The 22,257-nt window shown below is 43.3% G+C and overlaps 2 protein-coding genes across 7 annotated transcripts in view; both read right to left on the reverse strand.

Annotated features, from left to right (window-relative positions):
• CKMT2 (creatine kinase, mitochondrial 2) overlaps positions 1-21,908 on the reverse strand; it is a 100,566-nt gene extending 78,658 nt beyond the window's left edge. Inside the window, exon 1 of the mRNA XM_079333337.1 lies at positions 21,902-21,908. The gene's annotated coding sequence lies outside the window, so the exon portion shown is untranslated. The remainder of the gene's footprint in view (positions 1-21,901) is intronic.
• RASGRF2 (Ras protein specific guanine nucleotide releasing factor 2) overlaps positions 1-22,257 on the reverse strand; it is a 115,855-nt gene that overhangs the window by 41,268 nt on the left and 52,330 nt on the right. The window contains exons 10-17 of one of the 6 annotated variants that reach the window (XM_079333332.1): positions 21,425-21,585; positions 20,382-20,448; positions 19,419-19,555; positions 16,064-16,146; positions 13,426-13,674; positions 10,087-10,475; positions 1,994-2,119; positions 655-744 (exon numbers count right to left, since the gene is read on the reverse strand). In XM_079333332.1, the coding sequence (XP_079189458.1) occupies positions 655-744; positions 1,994-2,119; positions 10,087-10,475; positions 13,426-13,674; positions 16,064-16,146; positions 19,419-19,555; positions 20,382-20,448; positions 21,425-21,585 (1,302 nt within the window). Of the gene's footprint in view, positions 1-654; positions 745-1,993; positions 2,123-10,086; positions 10,476-13,425; positions 13,675-16,063; positions 16,147-19,418; positions 19,556-20,348; positions 20,449-21,424; positions 21,586-22,257 lie in introns of all 6 variants that reach the window. The other 5 variants (XM_079333331.1, XM_079333330.1, XM_079333329.1 and 2 more) reach the window with 5 other exon arrangements.

Below are 22,257 nucleotides of genomic sequence, written 5' to 3' on the forward strand. Positions count from 1 at the left end.
AAAGAGGCAAATGTGAGTTTACAGCTGGATTGTGCTTTGTCACACATAATCAAAATGAACTGTGGAATTGAGCATGTCAAGCCAAAGGTAAAATTGATTTTGTAGATGTTTAAAAAATTGTTGTTTATTTGCAACATGACCTGTGAGAGGACCCTGTTAGTAGAAGATATCAATATGTCAAAGGGTACACAACAAGATAAGCAGCACATTCAAAACTTAAATCCATGTTTTATCTTGCACTAAATGACTTCAGAAATTGCTTTCCAAGGAATATACAGTATACACTCCCAATAAGCAAAACTGCATACCACCACTGGACATAAAAAATCTTATTTTAAAGAAATAAAATCTTAAATTGCAATTGAATTTAAAAAAACCCAAATATGAAAGATATTATCTGGATGCTTAGCAGATCATATACAGATATTGTATATGATCATATGAGACATATTAATCTTCCAATAATAGTCTGGATTAGAAATCAACCAATAAGGTTGGAAAAGGGCCTTAAAAATACCCTTCCACCAAACCAGGTTGCTCCAAGGCCCATCCTTGGACCTGAGCACTTGCTCATGTTCACACAGAGGTGTGTTCCTGAGCAATGCTCACCTCCTGGGACCCTGTGTGCCACCTGTGTGTGCCAGCACACCTCACCTGGCGGGCTCCCGTGCCCAGCTGCAGCTGTGGCAATGGCAAAAGCAGAAGCAGGAGACACTGAGCAGTGGCTGTTGTCAGCAGTCTGCACTGTAAAGGGAAAGGACAGGAGAAAATTAACTTCTGCAGGCTTTTTATCGATCAACAGCAAGACTCAGAATCTTCAGGAATGTTTGTAACTTTGTGAGCATTGTATTTATTAACACTGTCGGATGATTTTCTGTGAAATACAACACAAGTATCATAATCATATTTATCATATAATCATATAATCATGTCTGTTGTATTTCCACACTGATATAACTAGTATTTCTATAGAAAAAAATCTAAGACACTGCCAAGGTGAGGAACAAGATATTAACCAAATAGGAGAGGGAAAAAAACAGATACAGGAAAACAATGGCATTGAAAATTAACCTAAACAAAATATTATGTCAGAGAATTAAGCATATTCACCATCACTGGATTCACACTGGTCACTGTGCAGTTTTGCATATTTTAGCAAACTTTCTCTACAGGGAGTGCTGTGAACATTGTCTGGAACTAAGACTCAGATAATTTGACACTGCCCACAGTTTCTAGCACCCAAGTCTTGCCTTCTTGCCACGAATGTGCCCAATCACAGAAAAGTAGTATTGGTTTAAATCTAAAGTGTCCTGGCAACTTATTACCCAGGTGAGAAGCCTCTGTTTTGGGCTTGTTTTAGTCCCAGGTATGAAACACCTGCCCAGAAATCTGGCCTGCAGGAGCTGGCAGCATTTTAAGTCTTCATGGACACAGCTCACAGCCCTGCTAATGATTTCAAAGAGCCACGTGAGAGCTATTTGAGGAGCTCCAGCTCTCAATTTTCCTCTTCAATTGAGCAGCTTTTTCAAATTTTGGAATGAATAATGTGAGACCATCTGTAAATGTTCAGTATTACACAAAGAAACAGACACAGTCACTCCCCATTGACAACAATGGGTGTTGTGTGTTTCATGATTACAGATGGTGCCCAAAATATGTCCCCTCATCAGCTGAAAAAAATATGTCAGAGTCTTGAGAGTTCTGTGAGAACAGGACTGATTCAATATTAGTCCTGAACTTGGGCACATCCTGCTTGAGCTATTTCAGAGCACTGAATCATACTGAAGTCTCAACACGCTTCCACGCCTCATTATTGCCGCTCCAATTTAACAGGCACACTTCACATTTTAATGGCTTTTTTTAAAAAAATATATTTTCAACACCTGAGAAACAAGAAAAACACAAGCAAGCCAGATGATTCAGACTGCATGCCTGCCTTGTGCTGCCCTGCAGAGATCAGAGGTGCTGTGGCTGAGCTGTGTGAAGCTCTCACCTCCGGGCTGGCGGTAGCGGAGGTGGCGCGGCGTCGAAGGGGATCTGCACGGGGACAGCTCTGCAGTGTCCACCACTGAGGAGCTCTCAGGAATGGTCCTGTCCACTGACACAGATTCCAGAACTGCTGCTTTAAAAGAGAATAAATGTCAGTACTGATGGTTGTGCATCATTTGTTTTTAATGGTTGTTTCAAACAGTGCCGCTCCTGTAAGCTGCCGTGAGATTTTGGCATTAATGCAGCAATAATTATCCCCTGGATGGAGTTAAAGGAGTGGGAAAGTCTTGTACCAGTTACACAAAAGCTCATAAATAAAGAACCTGGTGAAAACCAGCAAGTTGTCAGTTTTAAAGTATGTTGGATAAAACTGCACTTTCAATCAGGAGAACATGCAGTGACATGCACATATAATAAATAAGGGTATTTGAACTCATAGGTGTTCTCTGACCTAGAGAAAATAATCCCTGTTGAATAACAAAATGTAATCAAAATCTGTCCAATAAAACTGCCCAACAGCACTGGAGAGAAGACTAGACCACGGTGGAGTTCTTTTATCAGAATAATTTTAAAAGGGAATGGATAAACACTACTTCTAAAATGAGGGAAAACAAGCTGACAGCTCTGCCTGCAGCATAAGCACCATGTATGTAAAGCTAAATATAAACAAAAACTTTGGAAAACAGAAACTCTGAAAGCAAACAATTTTGGAAATAGGCAAAGAATGTGAAAATCCCACCTTGTAAATGGACAAGAATCATAGAAAACAGCAATCACCACAATAATATGTCCTGGAAACAGAATATGTGCAGTTGTATTGGACTTAGAGTAAGCCAGAGCTGTTTTTTTGGAACTCTGGCAGTATCAGAGCAACAGGACTACCCATTTCCATACCCCTATGATATTCCTTTTTAAACTTACTCATCTTCCTCAACATGCTGCATGCAGCTGGGCAACAAAAAGACTGCATACTGCAGGACAGAGCCTTGTACGTGCAAATTCCCCCAGACAGAGTGCAGGCTGTTCAGCAGGAGATCCCCAAAGGGGAGGGAGACTGCACTGACAGCAATTTAGCATTTTTATGGGCTCTGGCCATTTCCAAATGTTCCTCGTGCTGTCCAGGTAACAGCACAGACCACAATGAGAAACCTGAACAACTCCAACAGTGGCCACTGCCCACACTTGGGCACAACAACCTGCTCTTTACCACTTTACAATGTCTAGAAAAAATGCTACAGGTAAGACAGCACTTATCTGTCTGAGATTAATTTTAATGCACATTAAACTGAATATTTATATTTTGGGATATGCTGTGCTGTCATCACATTGGTTTGAATATGGCTAAAGAAGAATTAGCTCAACTTTGCATAGAAAAAAATTCTATTTTATATATATTTATATATACATAAATAGTCTGTTATGCAATTAATGTAAAAACATCCAGCATACTGGATATAATCATGGATATATCCAGCATTATGCACAACAGCTAACCAGTATGTTTTGGAAGTGTAAAGCAGGAGCAAAGATCACAGAATTACAGAACATGCTGAGCTGGAAAGAACTCACAGGATCATCCAGCCCAGCCCCTGTCCCTCCACAGACACCCCAAATCCCACCCTGAGCATCCCTGGAGTGCTGTCCAAACTCTCCTGGAGTTCTGGGGCTGTGCCCATTCCCTGGGGAGCCTGGGCAGTGCCAGCACCCTCTGGAGAAGAACCTTTCCCTACAATCCAACCTAACCCTGCCCTGACACAACTTCAGGCCTTTCCCTGGGTCCTGTCCTTGTCACAGGGAGCAGAGATCAGAGCTGTCCCTTGGGATGGAGCTGCAGCCCCTGCTGAGCTCTGCCCTCAGGTTCCTCTGCCACTCAGCTGCTCCTTGTATGGCCCTTCCAGACCCTTTACCACCCCCATGTCTCTTTCACACACCCTCTAACAGCTTCAGCTCTTTCTGACACGATGGTGCCCAAAACTGCCCCCAAGACTCAAAGTGATGCTGGGCCAGGCACCCCCAGGACAGGGATGTCCCTCCTGGCTCCAGGACACGGACCAGGACCCCCAGGTCCCATCCCACTGCTGCTCTCCAGCCCCTTGTTCCCCAGTCCCTCCATACAGCCAGGGGTGCCCACCCCAGGTGCAGAATCCCCCCTTGTTAAACCCCACACAGTGGTGATTCCCCACCCCTCATCTGCTGAGCTCTCTGCCCTCGAGGGAGCTGACAGCTCCTCCCAGTTGAGGATCATCAGAAAACTTACTCAGTACTCCTCAGAGTCCAGAGTCCAGGCTGCTAATGAAGATGTTGAAGAGCACAGGGCTGAGGACAGAGCCCTGGAACCCCAGCAGTGACAAGTGCCAGCCTGGTGTCACCCCAGCCACTGCCATCCCCTGTGCCCACCCCACAACCCCACTGCCCACCATGTTTTTATCCAGCTGTGGGCTGGACCATTTCTCCAGATGGATCCTGGGAGAGACTGAATCAAAAGCTTTGATGAAGTCCAAAAAAATCACATTACTGCCTCTCCTGGGTCAGCCAGGTGTGTCACCCAGTCATAGGAGGAAGTCAGGTGAGAGCAGCAGGACCTTCCCCCTGTGAAGCTGTGCTGACCCATTGTTGCCAGTTGAATACCTGTTTGCTCAGCTGGTAGGGAAAAAACAATAATTATTCTGTAAAATCACTGGCCTGTGGAACTGCATAATGGGGATCATGTTAAACATCAACCAAGAGAGGAGCAGGAGAATACACCATCTCCAAAACAATGAACTACATTGGTTGTGCCAACTCAGCTCCAGATTTGGGAAATAACACCCAACTCATGGGGTGGTCAAGTGTCACTTCAGCCACCAGAGACCACTGCACAGACCCCTGAGACAGACAAACTCATGTGAGAAAGGAAGGAACTTTGATGACTTTGGGGGGATGATTGTCATATGAATGTTTTTTCAGGAAAAACCTGTGAGCATGCATGTAAAAGCCTGGGATCAGGAACCCTTCCTGTGGTCAGCTTGCACAAAATTTCAGAGGAGACAGCCCCTCATGCCCTCAGCTGAATGAAGAATGGCTGCTGCTTCCTGCTGCACTGCTGTTAGGGAAGTTTTGTCCACCTCTCAGTAACCCAATGGCTCCAGGTGTTTTTCTGTACCTCTCCATGACCTTACCAGGCACTGCAGTGAGACTGATGGGCCTGTAGTATAAAGGATCACCTCTCCTGTGCTCTTTGAAAACTGGGACAATGTTAACCAGCTTTCACTCAGCTGGGACCTCTCCAGATCTGCAAGACCATTCAAATATTGAGAGAAGCTTCACAATGGCATCAGTCAGCTCTTTGAGTATTCTCAGATTAATCCCATCATGTCCCATAGATTTATAGGGATCCAGCTGGTGCAGCAGATCCCTACAACTTCAGAATCAACTGTGAGTTTATCATTCTGAAGCCATGATCATTCAGCTCAGGGCACTGGGACTCACGCAGAACATGCTGAAGAGAGGTAAGGAGAACAATAAATATCCCTGTCTTGTCAAACTCCCTATTTGTGAGGTGAGCGCTCTCATTCTGGAATAGGCCAATGTAATTTCTGCACTGCTTTTTGCCAACGTATTTAAAACCCTCTTTTTATCATCCACCCCCACCCCCCAGTTCTGGCAAGTTTCAACTCCAGTTAAATTTTGGCTGCAAAAATTTTCTCCCTGCAGAGCACCTTCTCTGTGTTCTCACCCTATCACCCAGCCTTCTCCTGCTGGGCATACACCTTCCTTTTCTGCTTCACCTCCAAAAGAAGATCCCTGCTCAATCAAGCCAGCCTTCTGTCTCATCTGACTTTCAACATTTTGGAATAGCCTCTTCCTGTGCCCTTAGGAGATGATGCCTAAAATGTGACCCACTCTAATAGACCCCAACAGCTTTGGAAGAATTTTCCCAGGGCTTGTGATCACTATTTCCCTGAGCAGCCTAAAGTCTGCACTACTCACGTCCAAGGGTGAAAATTTTCTGACACTTCTTGCAACAGAGATTTTAAACCCAATCACTTTGTGGCTGCAGTAGCAAAGATAGCCAGTAATCTTGTCATTCATGCAACCCTCTCTGTTAACCAACAGCAAATCAAGGAGGGCAGCTTTCCCCATCAGCTCTCCTAGCACTTGTGCATGAAGTTGCCATCCAGGTGTTTTAGTCGTCTCCCAGCCTGGACTGTACCAACTGTGTGATGCTCCCAGTTGTTTTCTAACAGGCTGAAGTGTCCCAGAAGGACAAGGGCAGTTGACTTGGACACATCCCTTAGTTGCATGGGTGTTATAATTTGGGCTGGGAGATCTACAGTAGAGTCCCACAGAGACATCTGTATCCTTTCACTGCCCCTCAAATCTTACTGTGCTGGGTTGGTGTGCCCAGCAATGTGTGTTTATTGTGTCCCATCTGCTGACCCGGCTGGGGCAGTGCCCTGATCTCCTGGCACACATTCTCTGCTCATGGGCCATCTTTAAACCAGCTGGGCAATCATCTTTATCTTCCCACAGCCCATCCTCCCTCCAGCAGATATCTCCTGTTCATGGCCACTGAGTCCCAGGGCATGGCTGATCAAATTCCATCATCCCACTGGGAGATGCTCCAGCCAGGGCAGGAGCCAAGCCTTTCCTACCCAGAGAAAAACTGACATTTGGGACACCAAGGCACCTTCTTTCCACTGGATTCCAGAGGAAAACCAGACCCTTGCACATCATCCCTGGAGCTTCAGAGGAAACTGCCCCTTCTCCAGGAGCACTGCTCCAGCTGAGCCACATCTGCCCCTGCAGGAGGATGCAGCACCATGGAATGGGACTGTGCCACCACCCTGACTGACTGAGGGTGTCAGCTTGGATTCTGGCTCTGGCAGGGCTGGGATTGTTCTGTGTAATGCTGCATTGCTATTGGAATTGTCCTAGGAAAAAGCTGTTATTCCTAATTCCCATATCTTTACTTGAGAGCCTCTCAATTTCAAAATTAGAATAACTTGGAGGGAGTGGGTTTACATTCTCCATTTCAAAGAGAAGCTTCTGCCCTTATTGGCAGACACCTGTCCTTAAACCAGGACACCTCTCTACATTCTAACCCTTCCACTGCATACAATGCCTGCCTCTGCCTCATCTGCCCTGCCTGCTCTCCCTGGAGTCTCTAACTGTTCAATAGGGCACTTCAATCACAGGACTCGTCCCAATAAGGTTTCACTTCTGCCACTGTTGTCAAATCACTGGAAGTGGGCCAAGGATTCAAGCTCCTCTCATTTGATCCTCATGCTGTGTGTAGGAACAGAAACACTTCAGCTGTGGTCTGCAGTAGCCAACACTTCCCACCAGTGCTCAGTTCCTCAAGTTTTGGTGCATCACCCCACTGCCTCTCACTACACAGCCTGGTTTTATTCCTTCTCCCTTCCAAACTAGTTTAAAGCTCTATCAACAAGTCCTCCTAGCTCCTATGCTAGAAACCTTTTTCCCCTCTGAGAGGTGCATCCCACCAGGTGTCAGCAGACCAGGTGTTGTATAGACCATCTCATGGGCAAAATAACAACATTATTCTGATGATGCCAGCCCCTGCTCTTGATAGGCAGCTTCCCACAATGCTACACTGGATAACTTGCCTGTTAAAAAGGGATTTGTTGTTAAACAATAGGCAACATTCTGTAAACACAATCCCTCAGCATAATGAAACATCTAATTTATTAGCAGGGCACTGCTAATTCATCAGTAGGGTGCAGACATGACTTTTCAATTGTATTTGTCTTACTTTGTATTTGGTAATCCTTTTCTTTTTTCCTCTCATTATTTTTTTGTTTTTATAGTACTAGCAACTCAAATTGAGCTACATTTTACTCAGACTTACACATCAAATTCCTCAGACTGTAACCCAGGTCATGTACAACCATTCTAAAATATTACTTTTAGGAATAATAAAAGAAAATTAAATTGCATTGTCTTCTGTTTAGTGTAACAACAATAAAGAAAGATTACTGCAAACTTCTATTCCAATTCAGAAGATCATTCCTCTATCCCCAAAGGAGAAATAATGCCTACTTCTGTTTCCTGTAAGACGAGCTACTTTCTTGCTTTGCCATTTATAACTACAATGCTCCCAACCCTAGATGCCCACACTGAGATTTTTATCAATCAACTTCAGCCCTCTGGAAGTAAAACCTATTCCAAGGTGCCTTACAGAATCCAGAGAGGAAATATGCATTTGCTCAGGAGCAATTAATCCATTTTAGACTTGTACCTTCTGGAGGGATAACCAGGAGACACTCACACCACCTGGTACAAATGTCACCAATGTAATGAGCGCATCACAGGCATTGTTTATTTGGATTAGTGATGAAATCTTCCTGGAAAACCAGCCATCTAGGCAAACATGTTAAAACCGTTAGGTCTTTCTTTTTAACTTAATATTTCACTTCCTGTAGTGCATGGTACAACTCAAAAATCTCTCCCCTTAGCAAACACAACTGGCATCAAATATTCCCTTCTCTCTTTCCCCTTAACACTGCACTGAAGTGAAAACAGAAAAGGTGTTGTGGGTTGGAACAGGATGAATTTTAAGGTTCCTTCCCATCCAGAGCATTCTGTGATACTATGACTTTGCCATGCTGCTGCTTTTGGGAAGAAGCAGCAAAATCCTGGGAACAGAGAGCACATCACAGCCTTGACCAGAGGAGCAGCAGAGGGGCAGGACTGTCCTCCCCTCTCTGGCTCAGACAGCTGCTGCAGATATGGGACAGATAATCCAGGGCTGGAAGGCCCAGCAAGGGTCATCTCTGGCCCCAAAAGGACTCAGGTCCCTGCTGAGAATCAAAAACTTAGTCTGGAGAACCAATGTGGGAAGAGATAGAAGAAATACTCTTGACTGCTTTACAAGCCATAAATGACACAGCAGTTATCACAGAGGCAGAAGCCTCCTACACCCTGAAAGTGTTGGAGATCTCTCCCTGGGGTTTGGACACAGGTTCTGTGGTTACTTCTCTGGGTATTGAGGGAAAGGATCTGGATTGTGCCTGAACAATTGGATGTTAAGATATATTGAATCTTAAATTAGATTATTTCTTCACTGGATGTAACATTAAGTTTACCCTTGTGCTGTATACACCTACTAGTAGTTTTCCTTTTTCCCTTATTCCTGTGTAAAATTAGTTTATGTCTGTTAGTTTTGTGTCTATTAAATAAATAATTCACTCTATAATAGACCAAATCAGCCATTATTAAAGAACTTGTGAACCAGAGTGGGTTTTGGGGTGCTGACCACCTCCATAAAGCTCCTGCCTGCTGCAGAGGCCTGGGCAAAGGGCAGGGACTGATCTAAACCCCCCAGATCCATTACTTGTTGGAGTCAATGAGTCAGGGGTCTCTCTCAATTCTTCAGAGAGGAATCAGAGTGTAGGGGTTGAATTAAAGCCTTTGGATGGATTGAAGTATATTAAGCCTCTCACACATAAAGTAAACATTTAAGTTAGTAAGTTTTAGAGTGAGCTCTAATGCTTTTAGTAAGTGAAAGGTTTCAAATGCCACAGTAGTAGTGAGTACTGTAATGAAGTTGAAACATGATATTTTCAGTAGAGGCTCCAGGCCCACAGTTGTAGATAGGACTTAGATATTATAGAGCTATAGTAAGAATATTGCTTATATTTCTCAGATAGAACAAGATAGATTGTATGTGCAGTTCTACACGTAAACTGGTTTGCTAAGAAACTAGAATTCTGACAGGTTAAGGAGTGGTGGTCCAATTTTTGACTTAGCTTGTTAGAAAAATCCTATATAAGACTACATATTCAAGAGAGTTGTTGCTTTAGCCATTCTGGCTTCTAGCCATTCGCTTTTTGCTAGCTGCTTTACCATTAGTTTTTGCTATTGCTTGTCTGCTTGCCTGTTGAGAGTGCAATTTGTAATTAGAGAGTGTGCTTTGTAATAAATCACCTTTATAACTACTAGCTGCTCTGCTTATTTAAAATACCCAGCAAAGCAGGAGCCAGGAGCTCCGGAGCTGGTGCCGTGGAGCACGGGAGGCTCTAAGAGCCCCGCACGTGCTGCCCTGTGTGTGTCAGTGAGAGCAGGCTGGGCTGCAGTGCTCATGCTGTGCAATACCTCTGCGGATGCTCCTCCTGAGCTTGTTGCACAGGTCCAGGCGTGGGTTCTCCAGGCTGTCCTCAGCTGAGCCCGGGCTCTGCTCGGGGGACGACAGCCCCCGGCTCAGGTCCAGCGGCGCCTTGCTGCCCGTGGGCGGCGGGGACGTGGCAGGGCTGTAGCTTGAGGTAGGACTGCTGGCCACAGAGGAGGCTGAGAGGTCCAGGGCACCGATCCTGGAGTTGAGAGGGGAGGTCAGGGACAGCTTGCGGGTCCTGGCAGGCGAGGAGGTCCTGGAGAGCGACAGGGGAGGAGGAGAGGAGAACTTGCGGCAGAGATGCGGCGACTTCCCGTCAGCCAGGAACTCCCCTCTGTTGTTCTGGCTGGTGGCAAAGAACAGCTCCAAAGACCTGAGAGTCACAAACACAAAAAGAGCAACAGTGGCTCAAACAGATTTAAGTGAAAGCACTTAAATTTTGAGTAAATCTGCATGGCACTGCAAAATCTGTGTGACACTCAGTCCTCAAAGCCTGGGCATACAGCTGAGACAGACCCTCCCTAAAACTGATGTCCTCTTTCCACACTAATTATATAAATATCTCTGTAGCTGTTGGCTTTTGCTTTATGTATTGATTTTTGCAAAATATTACTAATCACAACAATTTTGATATAGTACAGTTTGTAACACTTTTTGACTCCTTTAATGTAGTACAATTTGTCAGCCTTTATGGCCAATGCCCTGGCCTGTGAAGCTTAAGTATGAGTGTGATAGATATATACTATAGACTTTTGCAAAATATTAAAATAGAGACTATGAGTCGTGCATTGTAATGTTATGTGCTTTTATTTGTGTAACTAACTGACAATGGTAAGAATAACTCAGATGATTTTGTGAAACATCTATGTTGATTTTATGTACTGGTGGAGTACCTTATGTGAATGATAACATTGAAAAGAACCAAGAAAATAAAACACTGAAAGAAAGAATGCAAGGAGGAATTCACTACTGACCCTCTGGCTGTCAAAAACTGTCAAAACATAAAACAGAGGCTTTATGGAGAAATAAAATATGTTAATTTCGTCTGCAGCTCTGTTAAGAGGAAGGGTCAAGGGTCAAGGCAAGCAAAACAACTCCCAGGACATGTAAACTCAAATGAGTGTTTGAATATGTCATGGTCTTGGCTTGCAAAGCAGGATGTAGTCAGCAGTGTGTATTCTATCACATCTGTTAAACAGCAGGTAGGGCAGTGTCCTTTATCTTCCCACAGCCCATCCTCCCTCCAGCAGATATCTCCTGTTCATGGCCACTGAGTCCCAGGGCATGGCTGAGAAAATTCCATCATCCCACTGGGAGATGCTCCAGCCAGGGCAGGAGCCAAGCCTTTCCTACCCAGAGAAAAACTGACATTTGGGACACCAAGGCACCTTCTTTCCACTGCATTCCAGAGGAAAACCAGACCCTTGCACATCATCCCTGGAGCTTCAGAGGAAACTGCCCCTTCTCCAGGAGCACTGCTCCAGCTGAGCCACATCTGCCCCTGCAGGAGGATGCAGCACCATGGAATGGGACTGTGCCACCACCCTGACTGACTGAGGGTGTCAGCTTGGATTCTGGCTCTGGCAGGGTTTTGGGGGATTTTTTGGTAATACTGTATTTTTATTTCAGTTTTTCCTGGTAAAGAACTGTTATTCCTATTCCCAACTCTTTGCCTGAGAGCCCCTTAATTTCAAAATTATAATACTTTGGAGGAGGAGTTTTACATTTTCCATTTCCAGAGAGGCTCCTGCTTTTCTTAACAAACACCTGTCTTTCAAACCAAGACAGTCATGAATATGTTTTTTAACCAATACAATGAAAAACTATACAAGAAAATTGTTTAAAACTAACTGCTGTGCCTCTGGCAGTTTGCTAAGCACCCAGCACTGTTTCCTGTCCCTCTTATCCCTTATTCAACTTTTAAAATTTTTAAAGAGCAAGAGCTGTTTCTCCCAATATTATTCACAAGCAGAAAATAATGAGGAAAAACTCCCACAGAACAAACAACAACCGAGGCTGTGGATCTTTCCCAGAAACCTGTGACAGAAAGGTGACAGGAAGGTGCCACCCCTGTGTGTAGGAGTCAGTGAGTCAGGGGTCTCTCTGAATTCTTCAGACAGAAATCAGAGTGCAGGGGTTGAATAAGTTTTAGGGTCAGTTCTAATGCTTTTAGTAAGTGAAATGTTTCAATGCCACAGCAGCAGTGAGTGCTCTAGTGAAGGTTCAAACACACTGATATCTTCAACAGAGGCTCCAGGCCCACAGCTGCACACAGTGCTTAGACAGAATAGAGCTCTAGTAAGAATATTGCTGACATTTTCTAGGTAGAACAAGATAAAGTTTACGTGCAGTTCTATACATAACCTGGTGTGCTAAGAAACTGGAACTCTACCAGGTTAAGGAGTGGTGCTCTGAGTTTGCATCTTAGCTTGTTAGAAAAGTCCTATATAAGAGTTTGTATTAGGGAGAGTTGGTGCTTTTTAGCCATTTGGCTTTTAGCCACTTGCTTTTAGCTATTTTGTTATTGCTAGGTCCTTTGCCATTGCTTTTTGCTATTGCCTGTTGAGACTGATGTGCTTTGTAATAAACCACCTTTTCAGCTATTAGCTGCTTTGCTTATTTGAGATACCCGACCAAGTGGGAGCTAGGAGCTCAAAGAAAAAACCAAGAGCTGGGAGGAGGAGCCAAAAACTCCGAGGAGGGACCAAGAGCTCAGAGGAGGAGCCAAGAGCTCAGAGGAGGAGCCCAGAGCTGGGAGGAGGAGCCCAGAGCTGGGAGGAGGAGCCCAGAGCTCGGAGGAGGAGCCCAGAGCTGGGAGGAGGAGCCCAGAGCTGGGAGGAGGAGCCAAGAGCTCGGAGGAGGAGCCGAGAGCTCGGAGGAGGAGCCGAGAGCTCGGAGGAGGAGCCCAGAGCTCGGAGGAGGAGCCGAGAGCTCGGAGGAGGAGCCCAGAGCTGGGAGGAGGAGCCGAGAGCTGGGAGGAGGAGCCGAGAGCTGGGAGGAGGAGACGAGAGCTGGGAGGAGGAGACGAGAGCTGGGAGGAGGAGACGAGAGCTGGGAGGAGGAGCCGAGAGCTCGGAGGAGGAGCCGAGAGCTCGGAGGAGGAGCCGAGAGCTCGGAGGAGGAGCCGAGAGCTCGGAGGAGGAGCCGAGAGCTCGGAGGAGGAGCCGAGAGCTCGGAGGAGGAGCCGAGAGCTCGGAGGAGGAGCCGAGAGCTCGGAGGAGGAGCCCAGAGCTGGGAGGAGGAGCCCAGAGCTGGGAGGAGGAGCCAAGAGTTCCACAGTTCGGTGCCTGTGGGGCACCTGGAGCCCGCAGAGCCCGGCTCACCTGACGGGGATGGAGGTGAAGGGGCGGCGGTAGATGTCGGAGAGCTTCTCCAGCACCACGGCGGCGGTGGTGAAGATGCGGTAGGTGTGCAGGAAGGTGTTGAGGAAGTCGATGCTGAGGAAGCGCAGGTCCGTCAGCCGCTCCAGCAGCCGCTCCACGCTGGCGTAGCGGATCTGCGGCACCTTGCACGAGTTCAGCGTCTTGCTGAAGCAGATGTCGATGTCATCTCGGTGAAGACGGGCGTCAGACCTGCACAGAAGTAAAATTTAAAACACTTTATTAACAAGTGATGATGGTTAAGGTGATGCCTTAAGTTTCAGCTTTCCTGTTTTCCAGGTTACTGCATTAGTGACTCTCACCTCCATACACAGTGTCTCCTCCCAGCTCAGGCACACAAACAATCTTTTCCCAGCCCACAACCAAGGACACGCTGCAGCTCCAGCCCCAAAAAGTACAAACAGAGAATTGAGGAGACAATCTGGGAGGGTGGGACTGCAGAGCCTGGAGCTGGAACTGGACAATGAACCCCAATGTGCAAATGGAACAAAACTGATAAAAGTGTGAAAATTGTGACTCAGAGTCCTTTTTGGATTTGCTCTTGCACTGCCCAAGGTGAATCCTTTAAAGGTTTTTAATAAATCCCTGCTTTATTCCTTTGACTCTGCCCAGCCTTTGTTCTAGGTGGTGTCTCAAGGCATAAAAGGAGTGGTACCCCTTTACCTGTTCCTATTTACCTGAAAAGCAGCAAATATTTATGCACTATTGTGTTTCACCAGTACAAGCAAAAGCTTAATTTTCAGTGATACCTGCTTCCATGACTAAGGGAACTTAAATTTTATTTTTGGCAAATGCTTTACACTTCAAAGCCTAAGAAACTATTAATTATGCTTAAATTTCTGAAGTGGAAGAGGTGGCAGAACTGTCCCCTTTAGTCTTTTTCAAGCTATTGTGACATAGGTCACAATATTAGTAAAATCCTACTATGGTATAATTTATTACAATGCCTTCTGCTGGGATCAAGCTTTATCTAAAATAAAGTAATGAATCCTGAAAAAACCCAGCAAAATTAACCCTTTAGCTAGGTTTAAGGCTTACTTGCAAATTAACACCTGCCTTCAGCTCCAAAAATAACTTTTTGTTTTAAAACAGGAAAGAGGGAAAAGCACAAAACACCTCAAAATTCAAACCAGAAACCAAGAAGAGTCTTTGTTTGAGTGAAAAAACCAAAACACAACCAATTTTTGCTTGGACATCAAAAAAATAGAATAATTTCCATAACCGTGTCCCTAATGGGGAAGTTTTTCTCCTCAAATTCTGTTCTGCATTGTTTGTAAATAAACAGGATGAATACTAAGTAAAACATCTCTCAATATACCCCATCTTTTTGCTAAAAATTATTGGATTTTCTCAGAAGAAAGATCAGGATATTACACACAATTCTACACTGTATTACATAAAAGAAACAACAACAACAACAACAAAAATCTTGCTTCTTAAACTGGGCCAATTTTTTGTTTGTATCATCCAATGACATCTGGCTCTGGAAGTCAAACTGTGCTGCAAACCAGGCAAATAAAATTGAAAGAGGAGAACATCAGATTTGTGTCTCTTGTGAAGGTCCTGTATGTTCTTTAGAACTAATTCTCCTTTCTGTTGGCACTCAGACTGAAGTCCTGCTGTACTTTGAAAGAGGAAAGATGTACTTTAAAAACTCAGCAGGTCACAGAAGTGTTTACACACTCAGGAGTTCCTGGAATAAAGCTGAAGACAAATAAAATGCCTTATTTCCAGGGATCAAAGATATTTGCCCTAACAGTGCATTCCCAGATGTTTTCTCTCTCCCATTTCTAAGCACTAAGAGAAGAAAGAAAAAAGCTACAGAAAGGGCATTTGAGAAACCAAGAGATGTGACAGATAATAGTGAGAAGGAAAATAGTTTAATGTCTAACCCTATGTTTCATTCACTTATAAATTCATTGGCTACTAATAAGTAAAACTCATTTTTAAATTATATAAAAGAAAATCGAGATATGTAGAAGATCCAAGTTGTGTTGAAAATCTGGACTCGTACTGAAAATACCTCACTAGACACAAAAAACACTTATTACAATAAATAAGTGAGACAATCCAAAGGTGAGGGAAGCAGCCTTATAAACTATGATGCCACATTGATGTCATCAGTAAAAATCATGAGAGAAAATGATTTTTTAACAGAAATACAGAGACCAAAAGCTTTGGCTAATATAACAAAATACCTTTGGAAATGCTACTTGTCTGCAGACACATAAATTCTGAAAGCATTTTTTAAAATCTCCAATAACATTATGAAATGATAAGGAAAAGCTAACTGAAAACAAAATCATTCATCTGAGGTGTAACTGAAGCCCACTATTCAAAATCCAGAAAAACCTGAGTTGTGATCCAACACTGTGAATTAACAGTTCACTGTTCTGAGTGAACCCTATGATTCCAAGAAAGGGATTTGAAAATATAAGTTTTGGGATACAGAATTGGTTCCATTCAACCAAAATGGGAGAAAAAAAAAATTAAAGGTTTGAATTTCTAAACACATACTTTCTCTTGTTAAAATTTTTATTGAAGAAACACAACAATGTATTTTGCTTTCTGTTGCACTTACTTGATCATATGTGGCACTGTGACTTTGGAGTTTTCTTCAAACACTATTGTCATTAATCCATTGCACCTTATATTATCAATGCACTGTGAAAATAAACATTGAAAACTGTTAAAACCAAAACATAGAGTAGGGAGACTTATTCCCACATTTCTCATATCCCTGTAAGCTGGAATCATAGCTTTTGCAGGGTATGAGCTGATTAAGACAAGGTATTTTCTCAAATGAAAAGCAGTGATGCAAGAATTAGAGTCGACATGCTTCTCTAGCCTTTGCCTCTCAGGGTAATCCGTTCAGCAACCTTTTATTTCCACATGATTAAGTATTTTGAGTTGGAAGTGATATTTCCTTTGAAGCTCCTTTGAAAGGGAACAAACCTCTATTTCTAGTATTTCCTGAAAGAGTGTAAGCTTGAGAAATCAAGACCACAAGAAAGTCAGGATGCTTTATGTTCCAAGGGCTATAGCAATACCCTAACCTTTACTCTGTGCAAAAGACCAGGAGGGAATATAAAAAGCATCCAGAAACACACTTGTAAAAACAAATTCAAGTGGTGCTCCTTGTGAAACACAGCTGTGAGGAAGCTGTCCAAGCTGCTCCCTGAAAACTCTTGTATAAATGTTTCAGGCTAGGCATTGGGAGGGACTTTCATGTGAATTTTTATGTAGTTCAGATGAGCCCAGAGAAGGGAACGGAGCTGGGCAGGGGCTGGAGACCCAGGAGGGGCTGAGGGAGCTGGGAAGGGGCTGCAGAATTCCTGAGGGGGCTGGGAAGGGGCTGCAGAATTCCTGAGGGAGCTGGGAAAAGGCTGCAGAATTCCTGAGGGAGCTGGGAAGGGGCTGCAGAATTCCTGAGGGAGATGGGAAGGGGCTGCAGAATCCCTGAGGGGGCTGGGAAGGGGCTGCAGAATCCCTGAGGGGGCTGGGAAGGGGCTGCAGAATTCCTGAGGGAGCTGGGAAGGGGCTGCAGAATTCCTGAGGGGGCTGGGAAGGGGCTGCAGAATTCCTGAGGGAGCTGGGAAGGGGCTGCAGAATCCCTGAGGGGGCTGGGAAGGGGCTGCAGAATTCCTGAGGGGGCTGGGAAGGGGCTGCAGAATTCCTGAGGGAGCTGGGAAGGGGCTCAGCTGGAGAAAAGGAGGCTCAGGGGTCCTTGTGGCTCTGCACAAATCCCTGGCAGGAGGGGACACATTGGGGAATTTGGGATCTGAGGGAACAGGGACAGGAGGAGAGGGAACAGCTCAGGCTGGGCAGGGGAACTCAGGGTGGAATTTCAGCAGGAATTTCCCCATGGAAAGGGAGCTCAGGGTGGAACCAGCAGGAATTTCTCCATGGAAAGGGAGCTCAGGGTGGAATATCAGCAGGAATTTCCCCATGGAAAGGGAGCTCAGGGTGGAACCAGCAGGAATTTCCCCATGGAAAGGGAGCTCAGGGTGGAATTTCAGCAGGAATTTCCCCATGGAAAGGGAGCTCAGGGTGGAATTTCAGCAGGAATTTCCCCATGGAAAGGGAGCTCAGGGATTGGAATGGCCAGGGAGGGTTGCAGTGCCCATCCCTGGGGGTGTCACCTGGAGGTGGCACTGGGAGCTCTGGGCTGGGGACAAGGTGGGGATCAGGCACAGCTGGGACTTGGTGACCTTGTAGGGATTTTCTGACTTCAAGGATCCTGGGATTCTGGGATAACTCAGCACTGCAAGCCTGGAATTCACAAGTCTGACAGAGCATCAGATTTATATGGTCTGCAACAAGTACCTGCTACCAAACCCTACAGGACTCTTGTCTTCATAATACTTTCTACTTTTATTCATACAGATATGTATGCACAAATACATTTATGTATGCACTACCTCCTTACATCAGTAAAAAGGAGTTTCAAAATCTATCACACACATTTATCTTGACTTTGAGAATACATGTAGCCTTCAGACTTTGGAACATTTCATAGCAGAGCAGAGACTGATATCGGGTTGCTCAGACCTGATAATCACAGGTAATCTCCTCAGCTTTCAACTACATCTATAGGTACAAATTTAAAATATCATCAATGTCGTTTCATGTGGGTTTCAGTTCAGGATTTTAAGATCATTTGGAAAGTGCAGCTGCCATAATTCACAGTATAATTTTGTCAAATCATTACCTAAAAGCAGTGAGAAAAACATTTAATAGAAATACTTATATTTCTCCTATTTGACCTTGTTTCAAAGAAGCCCTTAGCACTAATCATGGTATCAGACTACTCTAAAAATTGTTATAATTTAGGCTAAGAATAGACTTACTGATGTTCTTAAATGGTCTTTCTGTGCCAGCAAACAACTCCAATAACTTTACAATGGAACAACATAATTCCCTGATAATCTGGTTTGCAAAAAATTCTTCAATCAGGTCTGTCTGTAAAACAGCAAGCTGAAGCTCATACTGTACTTTGAGATTTTTATTTTCCTATTTTTGTTCTTTGGAAAATGTTAATCTAGCACAAAGCAAGTCAGAATTCTTATTTTTAAGCAATTTCTACTCATTATGATGATGATTCATCTGGAGATGTTGCCAGCAATGATAGCAACTGTGGAAATTCATGACATTCCATGCTGATATTCCTCTAATCAGCTATTTCTCTCTAAATTAATTGAGGATTGGACCTGAATTCAGAACGACGAGAGATCTATGTTCTTGTTCATTGCATAAACAAAATACAAATAGCCTTGATTTAGCTCTGGTTAACTGGAAGTTCAGGTTTCTTTTTTGATTGCATTCAGCTTCTCTCCACAAATAGATTATGACGAAGTTTGTCTATTATGTTTTTAACTAAAAGCGATTTAAAAAAGCAACTTATCCCTGACATTTAAAAATTTTTAAATACCCTTTTTGTTTATTCACGACATGGACAGTTCCTGCACACTGACAGAATGCTCAGAAATTATTTATCATGTCTTGTTAGTATTCATTTTTTATGGAAAAAAGAGTTTATCCCATTTTCTTACTTCATTATTGATGTGATATAGCATCATTTTCAGACTAGGACTCTCAGTGGTTTTTGATCTGTATGAAAATCATGAATAAACCAGTACTATCCTTCTTCTTAAATCAAAATGTGTCTGGATGGGTTCTCCTTAGACATAAAAATGCTTATGTATGCCCGTGGACAATTTTGAAATTTATCCCCCTATTTCTGTTTTTGAGCAACAGAGACTCAAACGACTCAAACACAAGGGCAGAATTTGGAGGAGAGCAGGCAGCACTAAGGGGTTTTCCACACATAACACAGCAAACCAAAGGTGTTGAGCAGCCCTGAGCCAGGCTGGGTTCCAGAGGCACACAGTGAAGGGGGATCTCAGTGAAACCAGGTGAGAAAAGCAGCGAGGTACCTGGCTGATGTCACTGGTCCAGGCAGCTTTCTCCTGCCGTGACGGGGCCAGGAGGACAACTGTGAAAGGAGGAGCATCCGTGGGCTCCACGATCAGCTTGAAATCCAGGTGCCCAAACACCTGCCCAGAACCTTTTGCTTTACAGCCAGAGGGGGAGGAAAAAGGTCACAACGTGAAACGTCAGAGTATGAGACGGAGAAAACATTTACAATGGAAATTGCTTTAAAACATTTTCCTGAAAAAGAGCAAATCCATTCAGGCATCCAACAACTCGTTTTGTTGTTCACATGTGCCAAGCACAAAAATGCTGGGATTTGCTCTTCAAGGTAAAGTTTCTTATAACATTGTCTGCTAATACAAGCTCACCGTGCTACAAGCATCATACAAATTAACGAAACTACTTTCACAATTCAAGTACAATACTTGACAAACTGCAGGATGGAAGCCAAAATAAGTAACAGTAAAATCAGCCTGAGACTGTATTTTTAAATTCTGTTTGAACAAGCTTGCAGTCCAGATTTGTGGGGAGCCCAAGACAAAAATACTTCCCATTAATTCTTTAAATCACTCAACCCCTGTGTATTTCAGAAAACTAATTATCTGCTACTTATCAAAGGCTTTTTTACTTCTTACGTTTTTATTTTAAATTTTTGTTTTATTCTCCAAGATGCTCTGGGTGAACTTGAATACAAAAGTCAGCAAATAATTTGTCACACTTCTCCAGCCAACCCTTTTGAAAATCCAGTAAGGAGTGTTGACAGCAGGAAAAAATACAACAAAATAACCCCCATCCCAGCCAGCATGTTCCTTATTGGAACAGCCATTCTACTGAATCAGTTTTACACTGTATTCTACTGGATTCACAAAAACATATCTATTTGCTCTTATGAAAAAAATAAAAAAGGGTACTAATTTTAGGAAACTAGAAACTGTACTTACTACTGACAGCTGAATTTAACTTACAATCATCATCACTCGCTTCTGTCTCCTCGACCAGTGTGCATTCTATTAGAGACAGAACACCTCCTGTCTGTGGAAACACAGCACATTTCACACAAATGGTATTTATTCCCATTTGTCACAGTTTTTTTTAAATGTTGACATGCCTTACTCTAACATTTTACATTATTCAGAGCTCTAAGGAAGACACATCAATTTCATGATGCACATTTTTTCCCTTAAAGAACTAAACCCAAATAGATTAAATGTAATGCTTTTCTTAATCCTACAGATCAATAGTTGAATGCACAAAATTTCTTTCACTTTTATCACACTGTAATTTATGGCACACACAGACTTTTCACAAGTTCCAGAAAAGTTAATTAGAACTTCTTCTTCTGAATTTAAGTGAAATGCATACAAGGTTTTTTAAAGGTTCCATTAGACTCTATTTATTTTGCATAAATGCTCGAACCATTTAAGAGGTGCAAAATGAGAAAGCACATGAACTTTAATAACCTTTGGTATGCCAAATTAAAATTCCATTCAATATAATCCACTCCTTGAACTACCAACATCTCTTTACCAGCAAGCCAGCACCATGAAAGCCTGGTTCTCAACAAATATAACTATATTGTTCTTAGATGACATTTTAGTTTAAGAGAACATGCTGTTCAGGAAAACAGAATTCACTGCAAATTAATTTTATTAGAGCTCTGGAAAATGTTCTTTGGCAATTCTGCAGGGCTGTACTGACTGATTTATGCACTGAAAACTGACTTAAATTCAGTGCTACATACACTGAATTTATCCACTACTTCAAACAAATAGAAGCATCAATACCTAGTTTCTAAATCCCCAGTTTACTAGAATTAACTGGGTATAAAAAAAAATGGGCTGAATTCTATTATTTGCAATTAAAAGACAAAAGCAGTTAAACACTGTGCACTACCCCACTTCTGTCCATAACCACTAACGCAAAGCTCAGGTGAAAGCCATAAAACAGCAAAATGCTGACAGTTCAAAGATGTGCTTTCATTTTGCAAATGAAATCATAAAGTCCATACCTTAAGAAGATGCAGTTTTCCTCCTGAACTTCTTGTACAAATTAAGAAGTGCTTTGTAAACAAGAAGCATTGTCTTTCTCCCTCTTTCTTCAAAGACAGCGAGCCCAGGCGAACTTTACTCAGCTTGCCCCTCTCAACTGAGGGGACCTGGATAAGGGAACCTGGTAATGAAGGTGACAAATTTACTGTATTCCAGTAATATTTAGTAGGCAGTACTCAAGTTATTAATTCACTGAATACTATTATGTTAATTAAAGCAACTGTTCATTCCAGTATCAATGTGTATCAGTGTCTCCTTCAGGCACAAGTCAATCTCATTTTTTACTGCACAAGTTCCCTTTGTTTCCTATAAATAGACTCAAGTACAGTCTAGACTAACACTTGTGTACATGGCAGGATTAAATCTAGGGCTCATTAGGCAATTAAACACATTAGGAGGCCACAGATCAGGAAATGTGGCTGAACAGCAAACAAGACTTTGACAGACACTACACCTGCAAAAGACAAGGCACTTCCAAACCAAACAGACAGAGAATGGAAAGAACATGGAAAAGCTCTTTTTGATGGAAAGGAGTTTGTGTGTGCCCGTGTGCAAGAGAGATGGAAATGAAGCACATTTCTTCTTATCTTGTACTGCATAATTGTCAGTGCTCCACAGCTCATCTGAAATGTGTTACCAGTAAAACACTCCCGAACTAAATTGAACCTGCTTACATAACTCTGCATTTTGCTTTGCAGAGCTCCAGGCTGGGGACAGCTCTGCTCCTCAGCTCTATCACATCTCAGTCTGTGACCAACTTTTCCAGATTGATCCCACCATGTGTATCACCTCC

Source organism: Erithacus rubecula (genome assembly GCF_903797595.1).
Source record: "Erithacus rubecula genome assembly, contig: scaffold_96_arrow_ctg1, whole genome shotgun sequence".
Taxonomy (NCBI): Eukaryota; Metazoa; Chordata; class Aves; order Passeriformes; family Muscicapidae; genus Erithacus; species Erithacus rubecula.